The 22197-nt window shown below is 44.6% G+C and overlaps 2 protein-coding genes across 2 annotated transcripts in view; one reads left to right on the plus strand and one right to left on the minus strand.

Moving 5' to 3' along the window:
- The window catches only part of stom (stomatin), a 71465-nt gene that overhangs the window by 13446 nt on the left and 35822 nt on the right, over window positions 1-22197 (plus strand). The window lies entirely within an intron of this gene.
- barhl1b (BarH-like homeobox 1b) lies at window positions 12178-18984 on the minus strand. Its single transcript, XM_035608062.2, has 3 exons — window positions 17597-18984; window positions 14960-15182; window positions 12178-13895 (listed from the first exon to the last, which is right to left on the minus strand). Exons 1-3 carry the CDS (start codon window positions 18099-18101, stop codon window positions 13601-13603), a joined length of 1023 nt encoding a protein of 340 aa, XP_035463955.2. The 5' UTR covers window positions 18102-18984; the 3' UTR covers window positions 12178-13600.

The raw sequence follows: 22197 nt of genomic DNA on the forward strand, positions 1-22197 counted from the left end.
ATGATTTGATTTCTCTCAAAGGTTGCTATTTATACCTGTTTATTGACTGCCATTTTCTCATAACGTTACGTGAGAGTTTCATATATTCATTCTGGGGTTGGTTTTTTTCCCCTTCCCCTCCTTCCCGTCTTCGTCCTTCTGTCTGAGAGTCGTGTGCATTTCTAATTTCTCATTTACGATGCATTAGATCCGTGTGAGAGGATTGTTGCGGGGGACAAAGCCGATCACGCTGCGCGAGATGAATCAGAAATTGAACCAAAGTGTTTCATTAAAGAGCTGTTGGCTTGGCTCGCTATAAGACAACACGGGGGGTTTAATCCCCCTCTCCTACGCTGCCTCTCTCTCCTTTCCCTATCTTATTAATCACCCTCTCTTGCACTCACATCATCTACAGGTGCAAATTTTTGTCTCCCTCTTCTTCTTTCCTGTTTTACTCCCCCCCGCCTCTCCCCGTCTCCGAGGCCTGTGAGAACACCTCCTCCCTCGCAAACAGAGACATAACCAAATCCCCCCCCCCCTCCTCCTCCTCGCCCCTCCTCACCCCTCCCATGTGCAGCCGGGGTCACGCCGTCAAAATGACTCTTTTTATTACAGTTCATAAACAGCGGCTCCCCCGGGCGGCCCCGGGAAATTTCACATAAACTTTGATCAAACACACGTTAGACCTCGCCGGTCCTCGACCAGCACCTTCCTCCTTCCGCGTGAAAATGGCTCCGCTCAATCACCGGCAGAGAAAACACGGCGGAAAACAGTGCAAATAGCGAAAGGCAGCCGCTGATATATCAAGTCATTATTGACCGGAACACCTGGGGACTAGATCTCATATAAAAACAATAAGTTACTCTTTGCCTTTTTCTTTTTTTCCCTCCCTCCTCCTCCTCCTCTTCCTCTTCTTCCTCTGCCCTCCCCTCTTTTAGCGGAGGCAGAAATGTGAAGCGATGCCCTGCCAGTAAACTTTGTGGCTTAAAATTAATAGCTCGGAGGAGGGGAAGCTCAGGTGAGCGATCCAAAAAATGATAAAAGTATCCAAAATAAAAAGCGGCGGTTGATTTAACCGTGTGTGTGTGTGTGTGTGTGTGTGTGTGTGTGTGTGTGTGTGTGTGTGTGTGTGTGTGTGTGTGTGTGTGTGTGTGTGTGTGTGTGTGTGTGTGTGTGTGTGTGTGTGTGTGTGTGTGTGTGTGTGTGTGTGTGTGCGTGTGCATGCAGACGCCAAGAGCTGCTGTACAGTCGCTCTTCACAGCCTTTCCGCCGCCTCCTCGTCCTCTCCATCTTGTTTAGTGGAGCTGTCAGACCAAGGTTTCTTCTCCCTCGTTGGTAACCGTGGTCGAGGCTCGCTCTAATGGAGATGAGCAGCGGGAAAGCGACACAACTGTTTTGTTGCGTATAGTCTGGGCTTTTCAGGATATAACGCGCGGGGCTAGATAACCTGATGTTCCATATAAGCGCCACACGACTCGTTTACGGTACATCTGCCGCTAGAAGACTGTAAAGGGATAAAACATGTTAAATCTTTTTAAATGGTGATTGTTTATTATTTTAATTTCCTTACAATATAGGTAAAATCACAGAATGGCTATGACACCAAAATCTGGAAACATCAACAAGGTTTCTAGAGAGGAAAATGTATTCACATCCATATTATTAGAACAATTAAACCATCTTAAAAATGTTATTGACAACATGAGAACTGTTGTTCCCTCTGAAGTCGTACTGATTTTACTGATTTGATCCAGAATAAATTTGATATTTCCTCAAGTACATATGACACCAAACCTTGAATATATTCAGCGTTTTATTATGTACAGATCCATTTTTCATGCTTAAGGACTTTTTTTCCCCACCAAAAGTGAAAGTGGCACTTCTTGTTCTATATGAAGTCTCCTCTTTACCAAAAATACCTAATTTTGGAGACTAAGCAGCGAAGCGGGAGACTCTTCCTCCTCCGGTGTCCGTCCTCTCACTGTCAGACTCGGTGTGTCACTTTCCTATAGGAGCCGAAGGAGAACATGATGCGGCTATAGTTAGCTATAGTTACTCCTCTTTGTGTGTGTGTGTGTGTGTGTGTGTGTGTGTGTCCTCACCACACTGACTGTACCAGCTCTACTCCGGTCCTCGTATCAGCCGGTCGATCTTCCTCGACCCCCCCGCCGCTGACTCCTCACCTTTCCCTCCGATACATCTAACGACTCAACCTCCCTTTTTCTTTAATACTCCGTTAGCTGCACCAATTACTCTCTCTCTCCCTCTCTCTCTCTGCTCCTTTACCTCTCTCTCCCCCGCTGCCTCCCCTTTCCACTAATCCGATCCAAGCCAAATTGAAGGGGACGGCAGCTCCGTGGGGTCACGCGCCGCCGTGGCGTTAAAAAATGGAGAGAGCCCCGGGTACTGAGTAACACGTCTCTAACATCCTGATCAGCCTGCCTTATATAAACATGAATACATACATACAGTATATATATAAACCCAGCCGCTGTTATTTTTCTTCAGCCTCTTTTCCATTTCTCCCTCCTCTCCTCTTTCCTCTGTCTCGTCCCGGGGGTCAGGAGTGTGAAACCCCGGGAGCCAGCAGCAAGTTTGCAAATTGTCAGAGAGAAGCCCAGAAGAAGAAGAAGAAATGGAGGCTTCGGCACCTCGACTAGTTCATTATGACTCGGGGTGTGAGTTTGGCAGCAGTGTGTGTTGACATTGTCATTGTTATCACGGGAACATCTGTGTACAGCCTGTCAGAGGTGTGTGTGTGTGTGTGTGTGTGTGTGTGTGGGTGTGGGAGGGAGTGTGAGCGACTGATGTTTGTGTGCCTGCATGCATATACATTTTTTCCTTCTTCTTGTTTTTTTTTTATGTGTCCATGTGGAGGCTGATGGCTCCAGGTTTGAATGGCGGTGTCTTGGCACCCGTGGGGTCTGCTGAGACCTGCCTCTGCCTCAGGATCAAGGGGTGCAGGGGGCTGCTGCCGCCGCGCCCAGCCAGCCCGGCTGACTGCACGCCAGCTGCAATCCCTAATGCCTCCGCCACATCCTTGGCAGGCGGCGCCCCTGCCCCCTGTTCCTCCCCTCGCTCTCTCCGTCTTGGCAAAACTGGAAGCCTTTGCATTCATTTTTTTCTAACCCTAATGCTGCTTCCTCCTGCTGTTCACACCTCAGGATATGTGACATACATTAATGCCATTAGACGATGGTGTTTGACTGGTGGGCACAAGGTTACATATCAGCTTTTAAAATCTGCTAAAACTACATAATCACGTGAAATAAACAAACAAGCGTGACGGAAGCCGCAGATTATGGATCACGCAGGCGTGCGGGGGGAGAAAAAAACGAACCATGTTTGATGTGCTGGGTTTTTTATAGGGGAGCCTGTTTGTCTTTGTACTTTGTGTCAGTGTTTACAAATATGTCGGAAAAAATATTTTGTACAGGGCTCACGGTGTTTGTCCTCTTACTGTGTGTAAGAGGATGTTGATATTCTCGGGGAACCGTGTGGTATGAGCGCAGTCAGAAAAAGTTGATTCCCATAAACAGGCTAACTTGAGACATCTGCCGTGTGAAGCACTTGAATCACTATTTACTGTTTTGCAAATTTTTTTCTCTCTTTTTTTTTTTGTATTATTCTCTGGCAAGTTGCTGGAGGATTTGTTGTGTTTTCCTGGGGTGTTATTACGGCTGAGTTCGGGGACTGTCAAAGGGACGCAGTTTAAACTGGGACTCTCAGTACCCATCAGGCTCTTCTGCGACGACGACGACGACGACGACGACACCACAGAAGGCGCCTTTCCCGAGGAGAAAAACAAGCGTCACATCCAGTTAAGCAAGACACCCGGCGCGCGCTAAAGAGGTTAAACTGCCGCGCCTGGCACAGCCAATTGTATTGATAATCGTTTGAAGCTGCCGGGGTTCTCTCTCTTCCCCCCGCCTGGCATCACGCTTCACACACTTTTATTCGGCTTGCCACTCCAGACAAACTTCAAACCTGGGAGAGTCTTGTTTTCCTCCGCTCCAGGTGTTGTGTTTTGTTGTGTGGGTGTCGCTGCGTGCGTGCGTGCGTGCGTGCGTGCGTGCGTGTGTGTGTGTGTGTGTGGGGGTATTGCTTATGTTGTGGGGACCTTAATGTGTTTGCACAATGACATTATGGGGGACTCGTTTTCCTTATGGGGGCCCATAACGTTAAGGTGAAGACGTGGGGTTAAGGTTAGGATTAGGTAAATAGTCGTAGCTTAAATCTCCAGGAAATCGTATGAAGTCATGGAGACACGACAGTATGTGTGTGCGTGCGTGTGTGTGTGTGCAGAGCCAGGGGCCTCTGCTATGCTATTTGTTTGTGCTGCCTCCGTTCCATAAACCAGCCGTCTGATCTCCCAGACAACATTGCCTCCAAAATTTCCTCCGCCGTTCCCCCGCTCCATGTAAATATATCGCGCGTCAGTTTTTGGTGTGATGATGAAATGAGCATTAGGATGCGAAAAGCAAGGCAGGGGGAAACCACGCCACGCTTCTCTTGCGATTAAAGCCATCCACTCCGGCTCCCGCGCCCTGTTGGAGAATAAAAAGTTTTGTTTTTCCAGCGAGCAGGAAAAGTGTCTCGGCGCATCTGCGTCGCCTTCTCGACTCCTCCGTCTATTCCTACTTCTGCTGTCTTTTTCTCCCCCCTATCTCTCTCTCGACGCGACCAACCGGTCTTTCCTCATCGGCTTGTTAGCCCGAGGTCCTCGCCTTGGCCCGGAGTTATGGCTCTGTCGGGCAGCTGCTCGGCCAGCCCTGGGGGTCCTCGGAGGCAAATGGCATGTCAAGGAGTGGTCACTTGAGATAAATTGTCTTCCCAACAGTCAGCCTCACAGCCACCGGTCTCACCTGTCCAATTAGGGGGCTCTTTGGCCCTCCCCACCCCCCACCTTCCACCTCCCCTTTAAGTCCCCGACACGTCCACTCTTGACTGATTCTCCGACATCTCCGGCCCAGAGACGAACACACCTGACACCCGGCAAGAAGCACAGGTACATAAATACTGCGTGTGTGCAAACAAGTTCAAACACAGAGTGATGCATCATGGTCTCTCGCCTGTAGCACGCGTGTGGGTTCTTACACGCGTGCTACAGGCGCTTCTTAATTATGAATTTTTTTGCCGCTTCTCTGCTACTAATTTCTAATATGTTTGGATTTTTGATAGTTGCTCGGACAAAACAAGCAATGTCAGAAGAATATAGACGAGCGTTTTAAAGCAAAGTAATCGACTACTTAATTAATCGCCAACTATTTTGACAATTGATTAATTAATCAAGTAGATTTTATCAAAAAGAAAAGTCAAAAATCTTTGATTTCAGCTTCTTAATTGTGAATATTTTCTGGTTTCTCTGCTCTGTGACAGTAAAACTAAATATCTTAGCTGTTTTGGGAAAACACGATCGACATTTCTCAACATCTTCTGGACCAAACAACAAATCGATTAATCGAGAAAATAATCGAAAATGATAATAATCGACATTCTGATAATTAACCGACACTGACGAGTTTGCTTTCATCAATAAGGTCGAGCCTCACACAAGCACACGAATCTGTTCACAGAGCAAATATATCATCGCCTCGACTTTGATAATAACAGCAGTAGTGTCTGTGAAGTCTCCTGCATGTAAATCAAACCCGGGCTGCGTCGTCGTTGTTATTCCCCGCCTGCCGCCGCTGATTGAATCGATTGTCGTGCGCTTGCTCTGCTCCCCTGTAGGCAACAAGCAACATCAATCATTTCCTTTCCTGCCAGAAAAAAACCAACACCGTCGCTCCCTCGACGCTTCTGCAACCTTCCCATAATTTAACCGCTCGATGCAGCCAGTTCTGATGAATGTGGCAGATTTAAAAAAAAAAAAAAACGTTGTTCAATTTAAGCGTAATACGTAAATGACAATCGGGTAAGTCATTTGATTCTCCACTTCCTGGATGAAAGCATCATACACACCTTAATATGTATGAGGTACATTATTGTTTTGTTTGACAGACTTAGGAGTAAATCCTAAAAGAATGATCTTGTTCTCTTCCACTCAGGCAGACACTTATCTTGTCGTCTAAAAATTCAAATCGGATTTTTACTCCATAGTTGGCCGATACACGAAGCCCAGATATAAATATCAGGACTGTAGAAGACAGATTGGTGAAACCCTCATTACGTAATCACAGTTTTCTTTTTCTTATGCTCACACATGACGATGACATATGAAGAAGCCCACACGCCCCCCTCCCTCCCTAACTCGGCCTCCTCCTCTTCCTAACCCCGACCAATGCACATAGACGGAGGGAGGAAGGCCTTATAATTCAAACATGCGTGGTCCCGCTCTGCTGTCTGCCCTCCACCAGGAGACGAGAGTGTGTGAGAGAGAGAGGAGCTGCCAGACATCACACAGAAGCACCGTTAAAAAATACATGTATACCACTCCTCATCACTTATTGATGGCCCTCTCCTCCCTTTATGTTTATGAGGTGAGCGGCTCCCCCGTGGCCCTGGTCAGTGACCCCCAGGGTCCACAAGGGGGGGGGGGGTTGGGACGGGTCCGAGGAACTGCCTGTTCCCTCTTTAATTTAAGCCGTGCACTTTCAAATGAGACTATAGATGGTGGACAGCATAAGCTGTATGCAGGGATTTCTTATAAATAGTAAATGGCCGCCGTGTTACAGTATTTTTTTTGCCGATTTGCCCAAAAGATAATTTAAATTGTGCTAATTTGACTCTGATGCAACCGCTGTCACTACTCTCTGGACTTTATCAATGTCCCATCCATGTTTGTTTGTTTGTTCAACTCAGTTTTGTGTTAAGAGTTTGTATTATTAAAACTTTTTACACCCTTTGACACTTTTTTTTCTGTTACCGCTGACAAATATTGGTTGCAAATATTGGTTATCTTAGTTTTGTAATAATTGGTATCGGCCCGTTAAAAGCCATATCGGTCAACCCCCTAATCTTTATTGGGAAAAAAACGTGTTTTTAAACGGGCTAGTGGCGTTAAATTATGTCCACCCACCCAGGACCGTGTAACCTTTCAGTGTATTACATATAGGAAAATGACAAAATATCGTCAATTAATATACAGCAGTGAGATGTAATAATCCCCATAAACTTCAAGATTAGTGTATCTTCACACAGGAAGGTTATTTTCCAGTCGTTTTGCTGTTGCTGAATTTATCACATTGTGTGTAATAACTTCACATTTTCATTCAAGCAGAAAAACAAAACGACCGGTTTGTGTTTGTATATCGTTTCCATAAACTTTATTTGTCTGGAAGTCATGGATCAGTGCGAGATTTACTCGGGCTTCATGTTGTCGTCTGGTCCCAGAGGCATTCCCAGGGCCGATCGACTGGTGTTGGGGGGGTCAGGGGGCCTCGGGGTGTTTTGGGTTTGTTTTGTCTCCCCCCCCCCCCCCAGACTCCCATGTTGTCTGGCCGAAAGTGGCTGCTGACAGAGAGAGGGAGAGCAGGGTGGCATGCGGCGGAGCCTGCCGCTTACACAACGAGATATTGATTGAATAATCTCTGTGTGTCAGTATTGTGGCTTACACCGGCCCCCCGCTGCGAGCGGCACCGCTCCCACCGCTGCCTGGGAAAGCAAGAATTTGTTGTAGTGTTCAGGCTCTTAATTTCTCAAAATATGTATTTACTAAAAACTTACCCCCTTTGGGGATTTTATTTACCTCATGTACATCTGATATACATCATGTGTTGTTGACATTACTTCTCCCTTCACACTTTCTGAAGCTGAGGTTGCAGAAGCCCAGTTCTCTACAGTTTAGTCAAGTTGTTTCTTTACAAGGTGATGTTGAGTTTTCTGTTTACTTATTGATTATTAAAAGTAATAAACCACATTGACTGAAAAGTGTCCTCGGCACCAAAACCCCCCCAAAAATCTGTATCAAATGCTTGTTGACTTATTGATTTATTGCTGCTGTTTTAAATTCAACACTGAGGCGTTGAAGATACTTTTAAATGTGTTAAAAACAGAATTTGTCAGAGAAAACTTATTTTTTAAAATTCCCTGACATGAGATTTAAACACAAAATCGATTTCAATATGGACATTTAGGTGTCAGCTGTTATATCAATCATTTTCAAACTGTTCAGACGAGCCTCCTTGTCGCCATGTCGATTCATGGATCATGTGAATTCATGACAGAGCCGCAATATTTTCTCTCAGTTGACCAAGGTGTCAACAACATATGTCAGTGGCGGTTACATCTATACACAATGAAATTATTAACACAAAAACATTTAACTGTACAACTACAGTGTGTAACACCATTTTAAAAATGGCTGATATTTCCCATAGGCCTCTATAAAGTCGAGTTGAGGAAAATATATTGGGATAATGTTCTTCCATCGTTGCTTGACTGGAGATTTTGTCCTTCCTACTAACGTCAGTCAGTCAACGTCCTCGTCCCGTGTCGTCCAGGAGACAATTAAAGAGTGAGAATGTGAGGCAGCAGCTCCACCTCTTCACTTCTCTTCCCCCTCACATCCCCTCTCTCTCCTCTCCCTCCTCTCCCCATAACCCTCCTTGGGATCCGAGAGGAAAGCTTCCATTATTTGCCTGGATTGGGCTTGTCAATTCCCGCGCCCCTAACCCAAGTTTGTACTTCTCCGCCGTCTTTATCGGGGAAATGATTAGTGGGGTTATCCCCCCTCTCTCTCCACTCCACTCCACCAGGCTTTCATTCCTACCTCCTGTACCTCCAGGCGAGGAGGGGGGATCTCCTCTCTCCCCCCCCTACACTCACTGATACTTCATCATCATGTAGCCTCACTACACTTCATCTCTCTAAATGTCTCCGCTCATCGCTGAGTCAGATTCATTTTTAACCTCCTCTGAGTCAGGTGAACAAAGTTAGGTTGCATTTAATGTGAAAAAAGGAAATTATGACTTATCATCGCGGTCACTACGATTTGCCATAAACTGAACACCCACATCTATAACACTCGTAAAGCATAGTGATCCTGTTTGAAACAGGCGGCCATATTGCCAAAAAGAGAGACTCGTACACGGTCCTAGTTTGTGTTTCTCTCTTTAATCTTTTCCCATGTTTAATTTTTCAAACTTTCATTGTGCCGACAGTGAGAGGACGAGCCTGTGTGTGTGTGTGTGTGTGTGTGTGTGTGTGTGTGTGTGTGTGTGTGTGTGTGTGTGTGTGTGTGTGTGTGTGTGTGTGTGTGTGTGTGTGTGTGTGTGTGTGTGTGTGTGTGTGTGTGTGTGTGTGTGTGTGTGTGTGTGTGTGTGTGTGTGTGTGGAGTGTAAAAGAAAAATAAACTTTTAACTTCTCCTCTTTCATCTCCGAGCCAAAGTCAAACACTTTGTTTGGAGTGTTACACGACAGGGTTTGTCTGTGTGTAATTTTTTTAAAAAGCGCCTTTGCTCTGTTTTGTAACGCGCCTTCTTGCGCTATTAGGGGCTTCAAAAGGTGATTCCACAAATGCCCCACATATACACATGTATGTATGTGGGGTACATGCGGGGGGCTTGTAGGCAAGTGGGAATAAATTGATGTAATCCCTGCTCCTGATTTAACAGCAGATATAATAGCCTCCCATATAAATTTCACCAAACTGGAAAATTAGTTTCTCTTCGTTTATGGCCCATTGTTGGGAGGATAAAAATATAGGCCACGCGCTTCTTGAACATTTTTAATTGATCTATTTTTCATCCTCCCCTGGTGGATTTATTATCTTTTCCCCCCCCTTTTTTTTTTTTTAAACAAAACGCTGGCACTGTTGTTGTTGCAACAATCCTTAAGTGGAGCTGCAGATTTGCCTCATTTGGTCCATTGAAAGGAATTGGAAAAAAAAATCTAAAAAGCTCTCACACCATGACGCTTTGATTCTCTCTTAATTTCATCAAAGGGTTTGTTTTTTTGGTTTATTCTTTTGAATTATTGTAATTATTATTATTATTATTCTAAGGAGTGCACGGGATTAAGCAGAGTCACTGATCCTCTGGGTATATAAGCCTTTTTTTTTTTTCTTCTTCTTCTCCTTTTTTTTTTTTTTTTTTGTCTGTCGGGAGCTCAACGAGACTCCATCCGCACTTCATTAACCCTGAGCCGGGGACAATCCACGGTAAGAGCCGGGGGATTTACCAGCAGCCCTTTCACATGCAAAGAAAAGAGGGAGAGAGGAGGAGAAAAAAAAAAAACTCCGAGCCATCCAACAAGACACACGGGGGCTCCCCCCCCCCCTTATATAATCAGATGTGCACTTTGCAAGAATAACCCCTTCTTTTCCACGAGGAGGGTCCGTTGTTATCTGAATCGGTCACGGATCCTCGTGATGGGACTATAATGATCTTTTGGCAAGTTGAGTTCGGGAAGGTGGTTTCTTTTCTTCTTTCACTTTCCCATTCATCCGGGAGCCCCCACTGTATTTTTAATGCAATTTTCCGCATCGTGAATGCGGCGGTTACCATGAGGCCCGTCAGTCCGATGCTGTCACGGCGTTGGTCAAGCCTGCGCTAAGTGGAGGGAGGCCCCCCGGCCCCCATCCCCACCCCGGATAACAGGTGCCATGCGCGGCTGACAGCAGGGGGAGCCGGCTATCGGAGCCATTATCGACTTTCAATTAAAACCTATTAAAGTCTTTTGTCTAATCGTTAACATCCTACACGCCAAGTCGTGTCCGTCGGCCTGAACTCCTGTAACCCCCGACGCGCCGCGGCCGGGTGACTTCTGAGGCTCCTTCTGGGGGTTTGGTGACATTTGTATGGATGGAGGGATGGAGGGATGGAGGGGCGGGCGGTGTTGGTCGGTGGTGGAGCCGCTGACCAGCTGTCAGCGCGCTGATCCCCGGTCTGCAGTCAGCTCCAGCCCGGTCACCAGCTGTTGGCGCCGCCTTGGCAGCGGAGCGCGCATCCAGCGCCTCTCGAGGAGAACGAGACGGGTGGAAACAATCAATTTCCAAAATGGGATCATTTAGGGCACTTAAACAATTGCCGCGCGCGACATTAATATTTCATCTCCTGCATTGTTTATGGAAAGAACAGAGGAAGAAAGAAAACGAATATAGGAGTTAGCGGCTGTTAATTTTGGAAAGTGGAGAAGGGGAGGTGGGACAGGAGGGGAGGGGGGCGGGGGAGGGAGGGGGTGGGGGGGCTCCAGTTTGGACACTCCGCTTTGTTGGCCCTTCATTAAAGACATTAGCTGGAATTGATCTTTGATTGCACTTTTGAACGTGTGTGGAAGACGGAGGGGGAGGGAGGGGGTGCGGGTACGTGTACGTGCGCGCGCTTAATCAATCTCTAGTCAAACTTGTACCGTTCAATCAGAGGCTGTTCGTGCATTGATAAAACCCAATAAGCTTATTTCAGTAATTAACACATGAACGACATTAACATATTAACAGGCTCCTCTTTTTTTTTTTGTTGAAAAGGTTAAGAACACGCACCTGCTCCACTCATGACACTCTTATTACACTTATTAATATATCAAAGAATTCATCTTCGACATTGAACAAATCAAATCGACGACACGAAACCAAACAGAGGAGGAGAGAAGTGGTTCGGTTCAGATTCACTCGAAACAGGGAGACAAGTTTAAAATACTGATTATTATTTTCTTGGCTGCTTCAAGAAAAATGATAGTTTGAAATAATAATAAAAGCTTCACCAGCATCACCATCATCTCCTCATGTTCACTTCACTTTATGATAAAACTGTTTTTGTTTAAGTCTCAAAAGCATCACACATATCTCTGTTATTATATTTGATATGGAAATACAGTGTTTGAGTCTGAAATAAAGCTAAAATAATAAATAAACAAACATACTTTAATTTGGTATAAACTTTAACATTTTATGAAATTATTTAGCTTTTTTTATTTGCATTAAATCATATTTAAATGTACACTTGAGAAATAAGATTAAATCTACAGTGTGTGCAGTTTAGAGTTATAATAAATGCCATGTGCACTTTAAAGTAACATGACAACCTGACACAACCACAAACTGCAGTTTCTGCAACCGTACCACAGATGTGTTTCAGCAAATATCAACAAAAATTAACGTTTTTGTCCATCACAACTTCTGATTACTATTGTGTTCGAGGAGAAATCTTCCACGTGTTGAGTACACCCTCCGGTGGCATTTATTGTCTCCCCCCCCCCCCCCACACACACACACACACACATATATATATATATATATTCACTCAAGTGACCACGTGGTTAAATGAAAGACTTTTATTTTCCACATTTATAAAAGTAATTCTCTTTTACATCAAAGCCCTCCCCCTTTTTTTCCTGTCCCAACGTTTGCTGTGAATTTCACCAAAAAAAAAAAAAAATTAACTTCACGAAATTAGGAGGGAGCGTTAGAGGAATAAAAATAAAAGTAAACAAAAATAAAAGAATACAAATAAAAAACGATCCAGGAAATATACGAGAACCACTCCACAAGTTTTTTGATATCTGCAATATACATTTTCACCAAAGGAGAGAGAGTATTAACAGTTAAGGGCTGTTTTTTTTTCATTAATCACGGCGTCATATGAAATAACCAAAATAATACTAATTCAAATAATAAGTAAAATGCACAAAGACGTCTGTTCAAATACATCGAGAGCAAATCAACAGGCGGCTCCAGCTGCACGTGGACCCGCAGTCCGATCCGAAAAATAAAAATATAAAATAAAACATCTCTGAGGTGATTTGCCTCCCCCACTTTTACCCCTCTGCCTTTTTTAAAAAATTTTGTCTTTAATAAATGACGACATTTTTACTCAACTAAGAACAAGAAGACTTTGATATATTCTTTTCTTTCTGTAGCTCGTGTTTGGTCCCAGGCAGGTTTTCCTTCCCTTTTCCTCTTTTCCTTAAATGTATCATTATTATTTTTAATATTATCTTATTTCTCTGACTCCCTCGCATGTATAGTTTCTGATGGCTCATCTAGCCTAGTCTGTTGAACTGGATCACCGTGGTCTGAGGAGAGACTCACAAAATGAACAAATCAAACCAACGAAAAAAAAATCTTTTAAAACCAGTCTCTTTCGAATAAAATGCAAAATATTCTTATTTACAGGTTTATGACTGCTGCTCTTCTTCTAGAGAAAAAAAAATGAAATTTACAAAAGAAATTAAAAAAAAAAAAGAAGTAATTGTTGCTTTGGATCTCCTCATATTCAAATCACATGGAAGATCTCGGTTTCCGCCACGAACGTCCACATAATAATGATGATGATGATGATAACAGTATTAATAATTATGGTAATAAGCCAATAGGGGTCTTAATTGGCTCTGAGCTGTGTAGGTCAAAGTGCCACCAACATTTTTTTTTTCATCTGTTGGTAAAAAAAACACGGACAAATACTGAAACTTGGATCAAATAAATACATAACTTAGATACTTTGATTCATAACGAAAAATAAATAAGTTATAAATAAAATGGATGTCCTTTTTAAAAAAGAAGAAAGAGAGAAAAACAATCCTCCCTCGTGGACAGTTTGAGTTTCAGTCCTTGCTGCGTCCACAGGGTTCAGTCCTTTTCCTTTTCTTTTCATAAAGGCTGATCAGTTTTTTATTTTTCTCTTTGTTCGTTTTAAAAAAAAAATCTTCTCCCCGAGTCCCTGGCTGCAGTAGGGGGGCCGGCTCACCGCTGCTGGCCCGGCCGGGGCAGCACGCCGGACATGGGGGGCAGAGGGGGCGGCGGCTCGCTGCCCCCCTGCAGGCCGTGCAGCAGGATGCGCGGCACCAGCGGTCTCTGCAGGGCGGGCGGCGGCGCCGAGGGGCCCCGGTACAGGTAGAGGGCCGCGCCGGGGTCCAGGTTGGACACGAGGCTCTGCGGGTAGAAGTACGGGGACGGGAACATCCGCTGCAGCGCCGAGTAGTTCCCGGCTTCCGCCAGCAGCTCGAGTCCCACCGCCGTCTGCCTCTTCCACTTTGTCCTGGAAGGACAACACACAAATGTTTTTCTTTAAAAACCAGAACAACTCCCATCTGTTCAGTTAGAAGTCAGGAGTCCATTTTTCTTTCTTTCTTTTTTTTCTAAAATCACCAAAATCTCCAGCCTGCCACTGGTCTTCACACCCAAGGACGTCTGCTATAGATCGCCACTCCACGCAGGTGAATAATTCATATATAAAGATAATTGAGTAGATATAGTGGTTTGTTTGAATAATTGATATGCACACATGCAACGATGCATAATTCATACAATATCCAGAGTGATGTTTTTATATTTATTTGTGTGTCATTTAGTTGCCGGAGAGTCGAAGCTACATTTATATGCAGACAACAACAAAACAAAAATAAATAAATGCTGAAGGTGATTGAAGCGAAAAATGCAGAAAACATGTTTCAGCATGAGAAGGAGACGGTTTCGCTGTCTGGTTTTATTTATTAACAAGAAGAAGAAACTAAGTCGACACCTATGTTTGCAAACTGTTAAATTAATTTGATCGGATGAAAAAGAAATACTGAAAACGAAATAAATAATCTCAGCACTGTCAGGTAATCAAACAACTAGAAATTGGATTTGTGTTCATGGAAGGAAGAAAAAAAATCTCTATGATTTCTATCAGAAATAGAGAGCAATTTAAAAAATTTTTTAAATCAAAGTTCAGATCAATGAATCAGCTGTCAATCAATCGATGATCGAACAAAAAATCCACGTAAACGTAGTGAAGTAAATGTGAAGCAGTTAATCGATGCGTCAGTTCGTCGCTAACCGATCTTATGAACTGATCCAACATTTACAATAATTCAGAAATCTGATGACGTCTCTTTTTGGCTCGTGTCAGACGGTGACGTGTCCCGTGTCCCGTGTCACGCGTGACGGGCCGAGTGATGGATCGATCCGAACAAACGGCGGATGAATTAGTGATTAACAGGATGATTGGTGTCGGTGACTCATCCGCAGCCTGGAGCTGAACTCGATCCACCTTTAGGGCGATGATGATGGGAAACATGGCGTCCCCAGATCCCCCCCCCTCCGTGGAGCGTCTCTCACCTCCGGTTCTGGTACCAGGTCTTGACCTGCGTGTCGGTGAGGTTGAGCGACGCCGCCAGCTCCATGCGGTCCTGCACGCTCAGGTACTTCTGCCGCTCGAAGCTGCGCTCCAGCTGCGCCAGCTGGTGGTCCGTGAAGGCCGTGCGCGCCTTGCGGGGCTTCTTCAGCCGCACCTGGGGGCTGTCCCTGCTGCTGGAGATCTCCCGGTCGCCCTCCTCTTTCACTGGAGGAGCGGGGAGAAGAAGTAGAAGTTATAGACGCGAAGCGAGAGGCCCCTGGTCGTGTTCAGTGGACGTGCAGCCTCCATACACACGGAGACAAATCAGTGCAGCATGATAATCTATAAATACAGCAGACGACTATCAGTGTAACCTGGATTAAAGATGGATTAGAGACGGTGATGACCCGGACCCTTCTTATTATAACGAAAGGGTTTTGATTTCGGAAAGAAATCGTAAAATAGGAAATTGAGCTTCAAGTTTTTTCTAAGCATCAATTTCATGTGTGAGAATGAAGTGGCCAAAATATATAAATATATCTTCTAAAGATTTGTTCTTCTCCCATACCAAAAGATTTGAATTACATTTTTTGTAATGTTCATTTTGAATTATTTAAAAAAAAAAATCATTTTTTTTCTCCAAATTTGTATCCTAGATCCCAAAGACACAATTTGCTTCATGATGAAGAAAAAATGGAATGTTTATTGTTAAAATGTAAAATGACGTGTGAGGTTTTTCAGCAGCACGTCGAGGTTCGATGCAGAGCGATGTGAATCACGGAGTCGGTGCCTATGGGCGATGTGTGCGAGCTATTTGATTCGCTCTTAAATTGTTATGAAAAGCTTCTTCCAATATTCACACTTCCAATTTTGATTCCTCCTCTCGTCAGTCTTTGTTCTCCTCCTGCGCTGCTGTCATTTTCAGGGCGAGCATTGATACGTGTGCTCGCCTTCAATTCTCTCGGAGAAGAAAAGAAAAGAAGAAGAGGGGGGGGGGTTGAAGGAAACGAGCGAGGCGAGAGATCCCGGTAGTTGAAGAGTTGAGTCGTCCCGAGCAGCGCAATAATCCGCCTTAATTGAGCCACGAGGGAAAGGACGGAGCCTTTCAACCGCGACCGGGAGGAGGAAACTTCACAGGAGCGTGGAAATGAGTGGAAATCAAGAGCCGGGGCGGGCGCGAGGCCCTCGCGCGCGCGCTTACAAATCTGATTAGCGCCGGGGACAAATTGCATCAAATCCCCTGAAATATTATAGGAGGAAATCAAAGCCCCGCCGCGGTATAACAGGCAGCAGGCACTGGTGGCAGCACCGTGGGGCCCCGGGGCTCCTTCAGTCAATCAATCAATCAATCAATCAATCAGCGCGTCCATGGCCATCTCCAAATCCACACCGTGACGCGCGGAAACACACGTATGACAACTGACGAGAAAAGTTAATAGGAAGTGAAAAAAATCGGGATAAAAATCGGATGATAATAACAAAAATCTTATTATTATAATAAGAGGCTAATAACATATGTATATATATATATATTTTTATTGGTATTAAATATGATTTGAGTTGCGGCCCGTGTTCCTCCGCTGTAGCCTGCAGCGGTGAGTGTGTTTCCCAGGCGCCGCTTCATTAAACTGTCAGTGGAGGTGACATGTGTGTTATGGCTCCTGATGGTGTTTATCTGGAGGCGACCCTGTCATCTCTGCCTCCCACACACCGACACATCCTCACGCCGGGCTCTCTGGGTTCTTCTGCTTCTGCGCAGAAGCTTCCAACATGATAGTTTTTTGAAATGTAATAACTCATTTTAATATTTTTTAAACGAATCTTATTCATTTTTTGGTCAGGCAGGGAGAAGTTGTTTGTTTTCGCTACACCGTGATGCATCGGTGGAGCACAGTGATTTTTGTTGTTGTTGCTCATTGGTGACTCAGATTTGGTGCAAATGAGATCATCCGGTGTTATTGTGTCAATGTTTTTCACAATTTATTTTTAAAAGAAGATGAGTTACCGAATATTATATATATATTTTTTGAATATTTTGTTTTGGAAGAGAGAAAAAAAAATCAGATTAGGCCTAAAACACATTTGAAAATGACCCTTTTCAATAATGTTTTATACATTGTTTTTTTCATTATTATCTCAAAAATATTATTGCAAAATATTACATTTACATATATTCCTATCAATTATTCTGAAATTATATTATTTTAGATTTCTGTTTGGGTATCATTGAAAATGTAATTTACTGTTGTTCCAACCTTCGTGCACAACTCCATCTTCCCAGATTAGAAATTTTTAGTTTAAGACCCTTTTTTTATTTCTTTATTTTGTTCTATCTCATTCATTATTTTATCAATAATTAATGAGCCTTGTCCAAATCAAAAAATCTAAAATGTTTTTAACACAGTTCAAGATGCACCAGGACAGAAACCCTGCAGAAGCTGAACCGCATACAAACATGTCGGTGTTAAAAAGGTCAAATATAAAATTTTAATAGTAATCACACATGATTTTGAATGAGTTTCATTTTTTAAAAGTCTACAATATAACCAAAACGCCAAATCAGTTGCACCTCCTCCCCTCCGCTGGCCCCTTCATCCGTACACACCCACACACACACAGGTATCGTTCCCGGTCCTCACCTTTATATTCGCTGTCGGACGACGAGTTGCTGTGGATCTTGTCCATGAAGTCGTCCGCGATCTTCGACACCAGCCTGCCCGCCTCCTGCGTCGGCTGCCCGTTGCTGGAGTACGGCGCGCACGCGGCCAGGGGCTTACAGTCCGCGAGGATGTCCCGGATGAGGAACGACGAGGTCACGGTGCGCTGCTGCGAGCCCGCCGAGATCTGCGCGTGCTGCAGGTGCGGCGGCAGGCCGTGGCCGCCGTGGCCGCCGTGGCCGCCGTGGCCGCCGTGGCCGCCGCCGCGACCTGGCCTCTGGCCCGCCTCGTCCACGCACTCCCGCCTCGACGACGGCGACGGCGGCGGCGACGAGCAGCCGCTCTCCGCGTCCGAGCGCGACGGGCTGAACTCCAGCGGCGAGCGGCACTCGCCGGCCAGGCTGCCCCCCTTGGACACCGGGCTGCCGGGCCTGTGGGACAGCAGCGAGTCGATGCCGAAACTGGACCCGTTGGCAGACGCCTCCATTGTCTCGAATCGCGCGGCCTCCTCAAACTACCATTTGGTATTCAGGACAAGTTTGTATTTCAGGGAGGAGAGGAGGAGGAGGATGTGGGTGTTCAAGTCTCAGTTGATCCAGGAGAGGAGAACGAGCCCTCCCTTCCCCAGCGCCAAAAATGTTTTTTGGAATAAGAATAATTTTCCAGCTCCCTGGTTCTTCACAGAGGAAAAATATCTCCAGTCTCAACAAGCGGAAAGAAAAAGACGAGTCCTCCTCAAATCGATGCTTCTTCCTACAGCATCAACTCCTTCTGATGGGAATTCTCAAAAGCCCGAGGACGAGACGAGATGTTCCCTCCTGCAGAAGAAATACTGACTGTCTGTGGAAAACGTCGCCGCAGCAGCCGAGAGAGAGCCGGGTTAGTTTCTTCCTCCTCCTCCTCCTCCTCTTCCTCCTCTTCGTGGGAAACGCGTGTTCAGCACCATGGACAGGTCACAGGCGCGTCAGACCCGATGAGCCCGCAGCGGAGTCATGTGGCCGCACCGGCGAAAGGAAACTCTTGTCATTCTTTCTTCTTCAAGCAGAACAAGAGAAAAAAACGAAAGGAAGGAAATAAAAGAAGGACAGGAAGCGGAGAGTGAGAAGAGTCCGAGAGCTGCAGCAGCCGAAGAGGAAGAGGAGGACGATGCGCTGCAAGGAGCGAGGAAGGAAGACGAAATAGAGAGAGAGTGTGTGTGTGTGTGTGTGTGAGAGAGAGAGAGTGTGTGTGAGTGCGTGTGTGAGAGAGAGAGTGTGTGTGAGTGCGTGTGTGAGAGAGAAGAGAGGTAAAGTGGGTTAAACAGACACAACTGGCGAGTAGAAGGGACGAGGTGTGATGGAGGAAACACCCACCCAAAAAATTGAACTTGAGGAAAAAGTCAGGAGCGAGGGTTTTAAGAGCGCCGCGTCCACGTGAGTCCCCAGTGACGAGCCTCCATTGGCTGAGAGGGGGAGCTGGAAGTGGACCTCCCTACACGCCCACTCTCACTCCCCCCTCCCCTCCACCCTCCCCCCCTCATCCTCATCCTCCCTCCACTTTGATAAAAGAGACACTGAATTCATCAGGAGACTCAGATCCAACTGTTTACAGGCAATTTTCACACTGTTTGCTTTCATTACATCATTGATGAGGCTGATAATGGGGTTATTATGTGTGTGTGTGTGTGTGTGTGTGTGTGTGTGTGTGTGTGTGTGTGTGTGTGTGTGTGTGTGTGTGTGTGTGTGTGTGTGTGTGTGTGTGTGTGTGTGTGTGTGCGCAGCGGCTCGGCGTCTTCCTTCATTCCACCTCCACACGCTTCCTTCATCCACTGCCTGCATTTTAAAAATTGTATTATTATCATCATCATCATTAAAAACATTTTAATTTCAGTTTTGTTTTATTTGTTAATCGGATTATGTGATATAACTTCGTTTAAAGGCGTAAATGTTTTTCTAGTGAAAAATTGCACCGAGACATCTGACAAAATTTTATTTAAATTATTTATATTATTATTATTATTGTTATTATTTTGTTTATTGTTATAATACATTTTGTTAGCCACATACTTATATTATATTAAATATTTCACCACTATTATTGCTGGACATTTCACTCTATATCTAATTTTATATTTTTATTATTTTTTTTCATTTTTCATTTTACCCTTTTGTTCAACTTTGGTCGTAAAAAGGGGTTTTTTTTGCCGATATTAACGAGATACAATAAAACAAAGTCTCGTAACTCAGAGCACAATATCGCCCTAATGGTCCATTTTGTAATTATTCACAACAAGTCCCGAGCAGCGTGACGCAAAAAACTTCCAAGGCCCTTTTTGCGTGACTTCGCCATTGTGCGCACGTTTCACCTTATAACATGCGTGAAATGCCACCGCGTGCACTTTGAGCTCCATCCTACTCCACCACAACAGTTTGAACCCCCCACCCGCGCGGAGGCGGCCTTCGACAGCCCCCTAATAATCTAACAAACCCCCCTCTCATCATCGTCGACACCCCCCCCCCCTCCATCCCTCCCTCCCCCCCATGTGACCACCAGATTGGAGGCGCGCGTTACGGTCTCAGACACCGGCAGGTTAGTGAATCCGCTCCCCGCTCCCATGGGGTCCCATCACGGCTGCAAGCTGTCACATGTGAGGCGGGGACAACACAGATATAAGGCAGAGACACACACACACACACACACACACACACACTCACACCCTGACTTGGCTGTTTCTTTCTCCTCTGCTGGTGCATGAGAAGCAGCAGTGGTTTGATGCTTTTCTCTCTCCCAGACTTTTCTTTTGTCTTCGTCTCTTTATCCTGTGGCTGCGGCGCCGCGCTGCGCGTCCACGGGGCTTCACTCGTGTTGGTAAATAAATAATGGGCCGATTAAACGGACTTTTTGTGATCGTCGCGTCACGTGGCCTTTCAAAAAAACAACAACTTGGAAAAAAGCTTTTCATTATTCTGATTTGTTTGGCTAGAAGAGAACAAAAAGTACTTGTTCATTTGATTTTTTAATTTTAGCAGTTTATTTTCCCAACTTCTGAAGAAACAAAGTGGGTTAAATGAGACTAAATGAGTTTATACGTCACAGCTTCTTTCACTCGAGGCAACTTGTTCGTTGAGGATGAAAAAAATAATAATTTGAAAGAAAAAAAGAAGTACTAGATTTAGGAAGGCATGATTATTTTACATTAGATCAAAATCTGGGTTGTAAACAAAAGATTATTTCCATTATACTTTATTTTTTCTTTTTATTTGTGATAATCACAAATTAAAAATAATCATCATAAGAAAACAAAAGTTACATCTTTGTATTTCTTGTTTTTTCCAAATGGCAAACCTCAAATATTAAAAAGATTGCAACAAACGATGATATAAAACACATTTGAGAAGCTGAAACCGGAGAATCGGAAACATGTTTGCTTGTCACAGGACTTGAGTTTCAATGTTCAGTTACTAATTAATATTTTCATGATTATGGCGTCCATACAGATATAGAATATAGCGTATGTGTCAAAATAAAGAAATTAATTCTCAACTTGGGCCTTTAGTTGGTATATAAATACTTTAAAGGCTGAGAAATGTCTTTTTGGCAGAAAACAGTGCAGCTTGTGTGTGTGTGTGTGTGTGTGTGTGTGTGTGTGTGTGTGTGTGTGTGTGTGTGTGTGTGTGTGTGTGTGTGTGTGTGTGTGTGTGTGTGTGTGTGTGTGTGTGTGTGTGTGTGTGTGTGTGTGTGTGTGTGTGTGTGGTTGGTTTAATGATCTGGCTCATGCTGCTGCAGATTTTGGACAAGTGTCCCTATGGTCAAGCCGTTGTCCTTCTTCGTATTCACCTCTCCAGGAAGTGGTCGGAATTTGAGGGGCCAGTGCAACTGTTACCGTGGCGATGAAACACACACACACACACACACACACACACTTTCTCTCTTTTTCTCACACACACACACACACACACACACACACACACACACACACACACACACTCACTGTCGGATGGTGTGGGAGGTTGTTATTGATCCGTGTTAAAGAGAGGAAACAGGAATGTTTCCAGGAAACGATCACTGCTTGCTTGGCACGTTGCCTTCCCTACACCACTCACTCTCCATCTCTTTTCATCAGATGGTTAAATAATACGTTATTATTGATCACTTATATATATATATATATATTAAGAGTGTGAAGAGTGTTTTTCTGGCTGTGGGCCGATGACCTTAAAGTTTAATTCTGTTGGTATTAACATTTTTATCTGATCAGGCGTTTGAATATTTGCAAAAGCATCAATAATGTAAAAACATAAAAGAAGATAAACTTGCGCCATGCAGGTGCAGTTTCATCATAACAGTTCACAGAGACCTGTCAGTGTTAATAATCTATCTGTACACATGCATTATTGGAATCCTGTCCATACGCTACTAATAATGCCTTCTGGGCCTTCCTGGTTCTTTCTGTGGGAAGAAGGAAAAAAAAGAAAAGAGAACATCATGCCACATTTAATTTACTCAGCCAATTGAGCCGGCTTGTTAAATATACATATCTAGATTTGTTTTGTCAAAACGTGTGTCGCCTTTGAGTAAACTTTGGCACCTGTATCGTTTTGGAA

This window comes from Scophthalmus maximus, chromosome 20, assembly GCF_022379125.1.
Source record: "Scophthalmus maximus strain ysfricsl-2021 chromosome 20, ASM2237912v1, whole genome shotgun sequence".
In the NCBI taxonomy this organism is placed as follows: Eukaryota; Metazoa; Chordata; class Actinopteri; order Pleuronectiformes; family Scophthalmidae; genus Scophthalmus; species Scophthalmus maximus.

Excerpts from the sequence above, each read along its gene's own strand:
- barhl1b (XM_035608062.2), bottom strand. The coding sequence starts at position 18,101 with ATGGAGGCGTCTGCCAACGGGTCCAGTTTCGGCATCGACTCGCTGCTG. Across the intron at positions 15,183-17,596 it reads GTCCGACAGCGAATATAAAG|TGAAAGAGGAGGGCGACCGG; the intron begins GTGAGGACCGGG and ends CCGCTCCTCCAG. Across the intron at positions 13,896-14,959 it reads ACCTGGTACCAGAACCGGAG|GACAAAGTGGAAGAGGCAGA; the intron begins GTGAGAGACGCT and ends TTGTCCTTCCAG.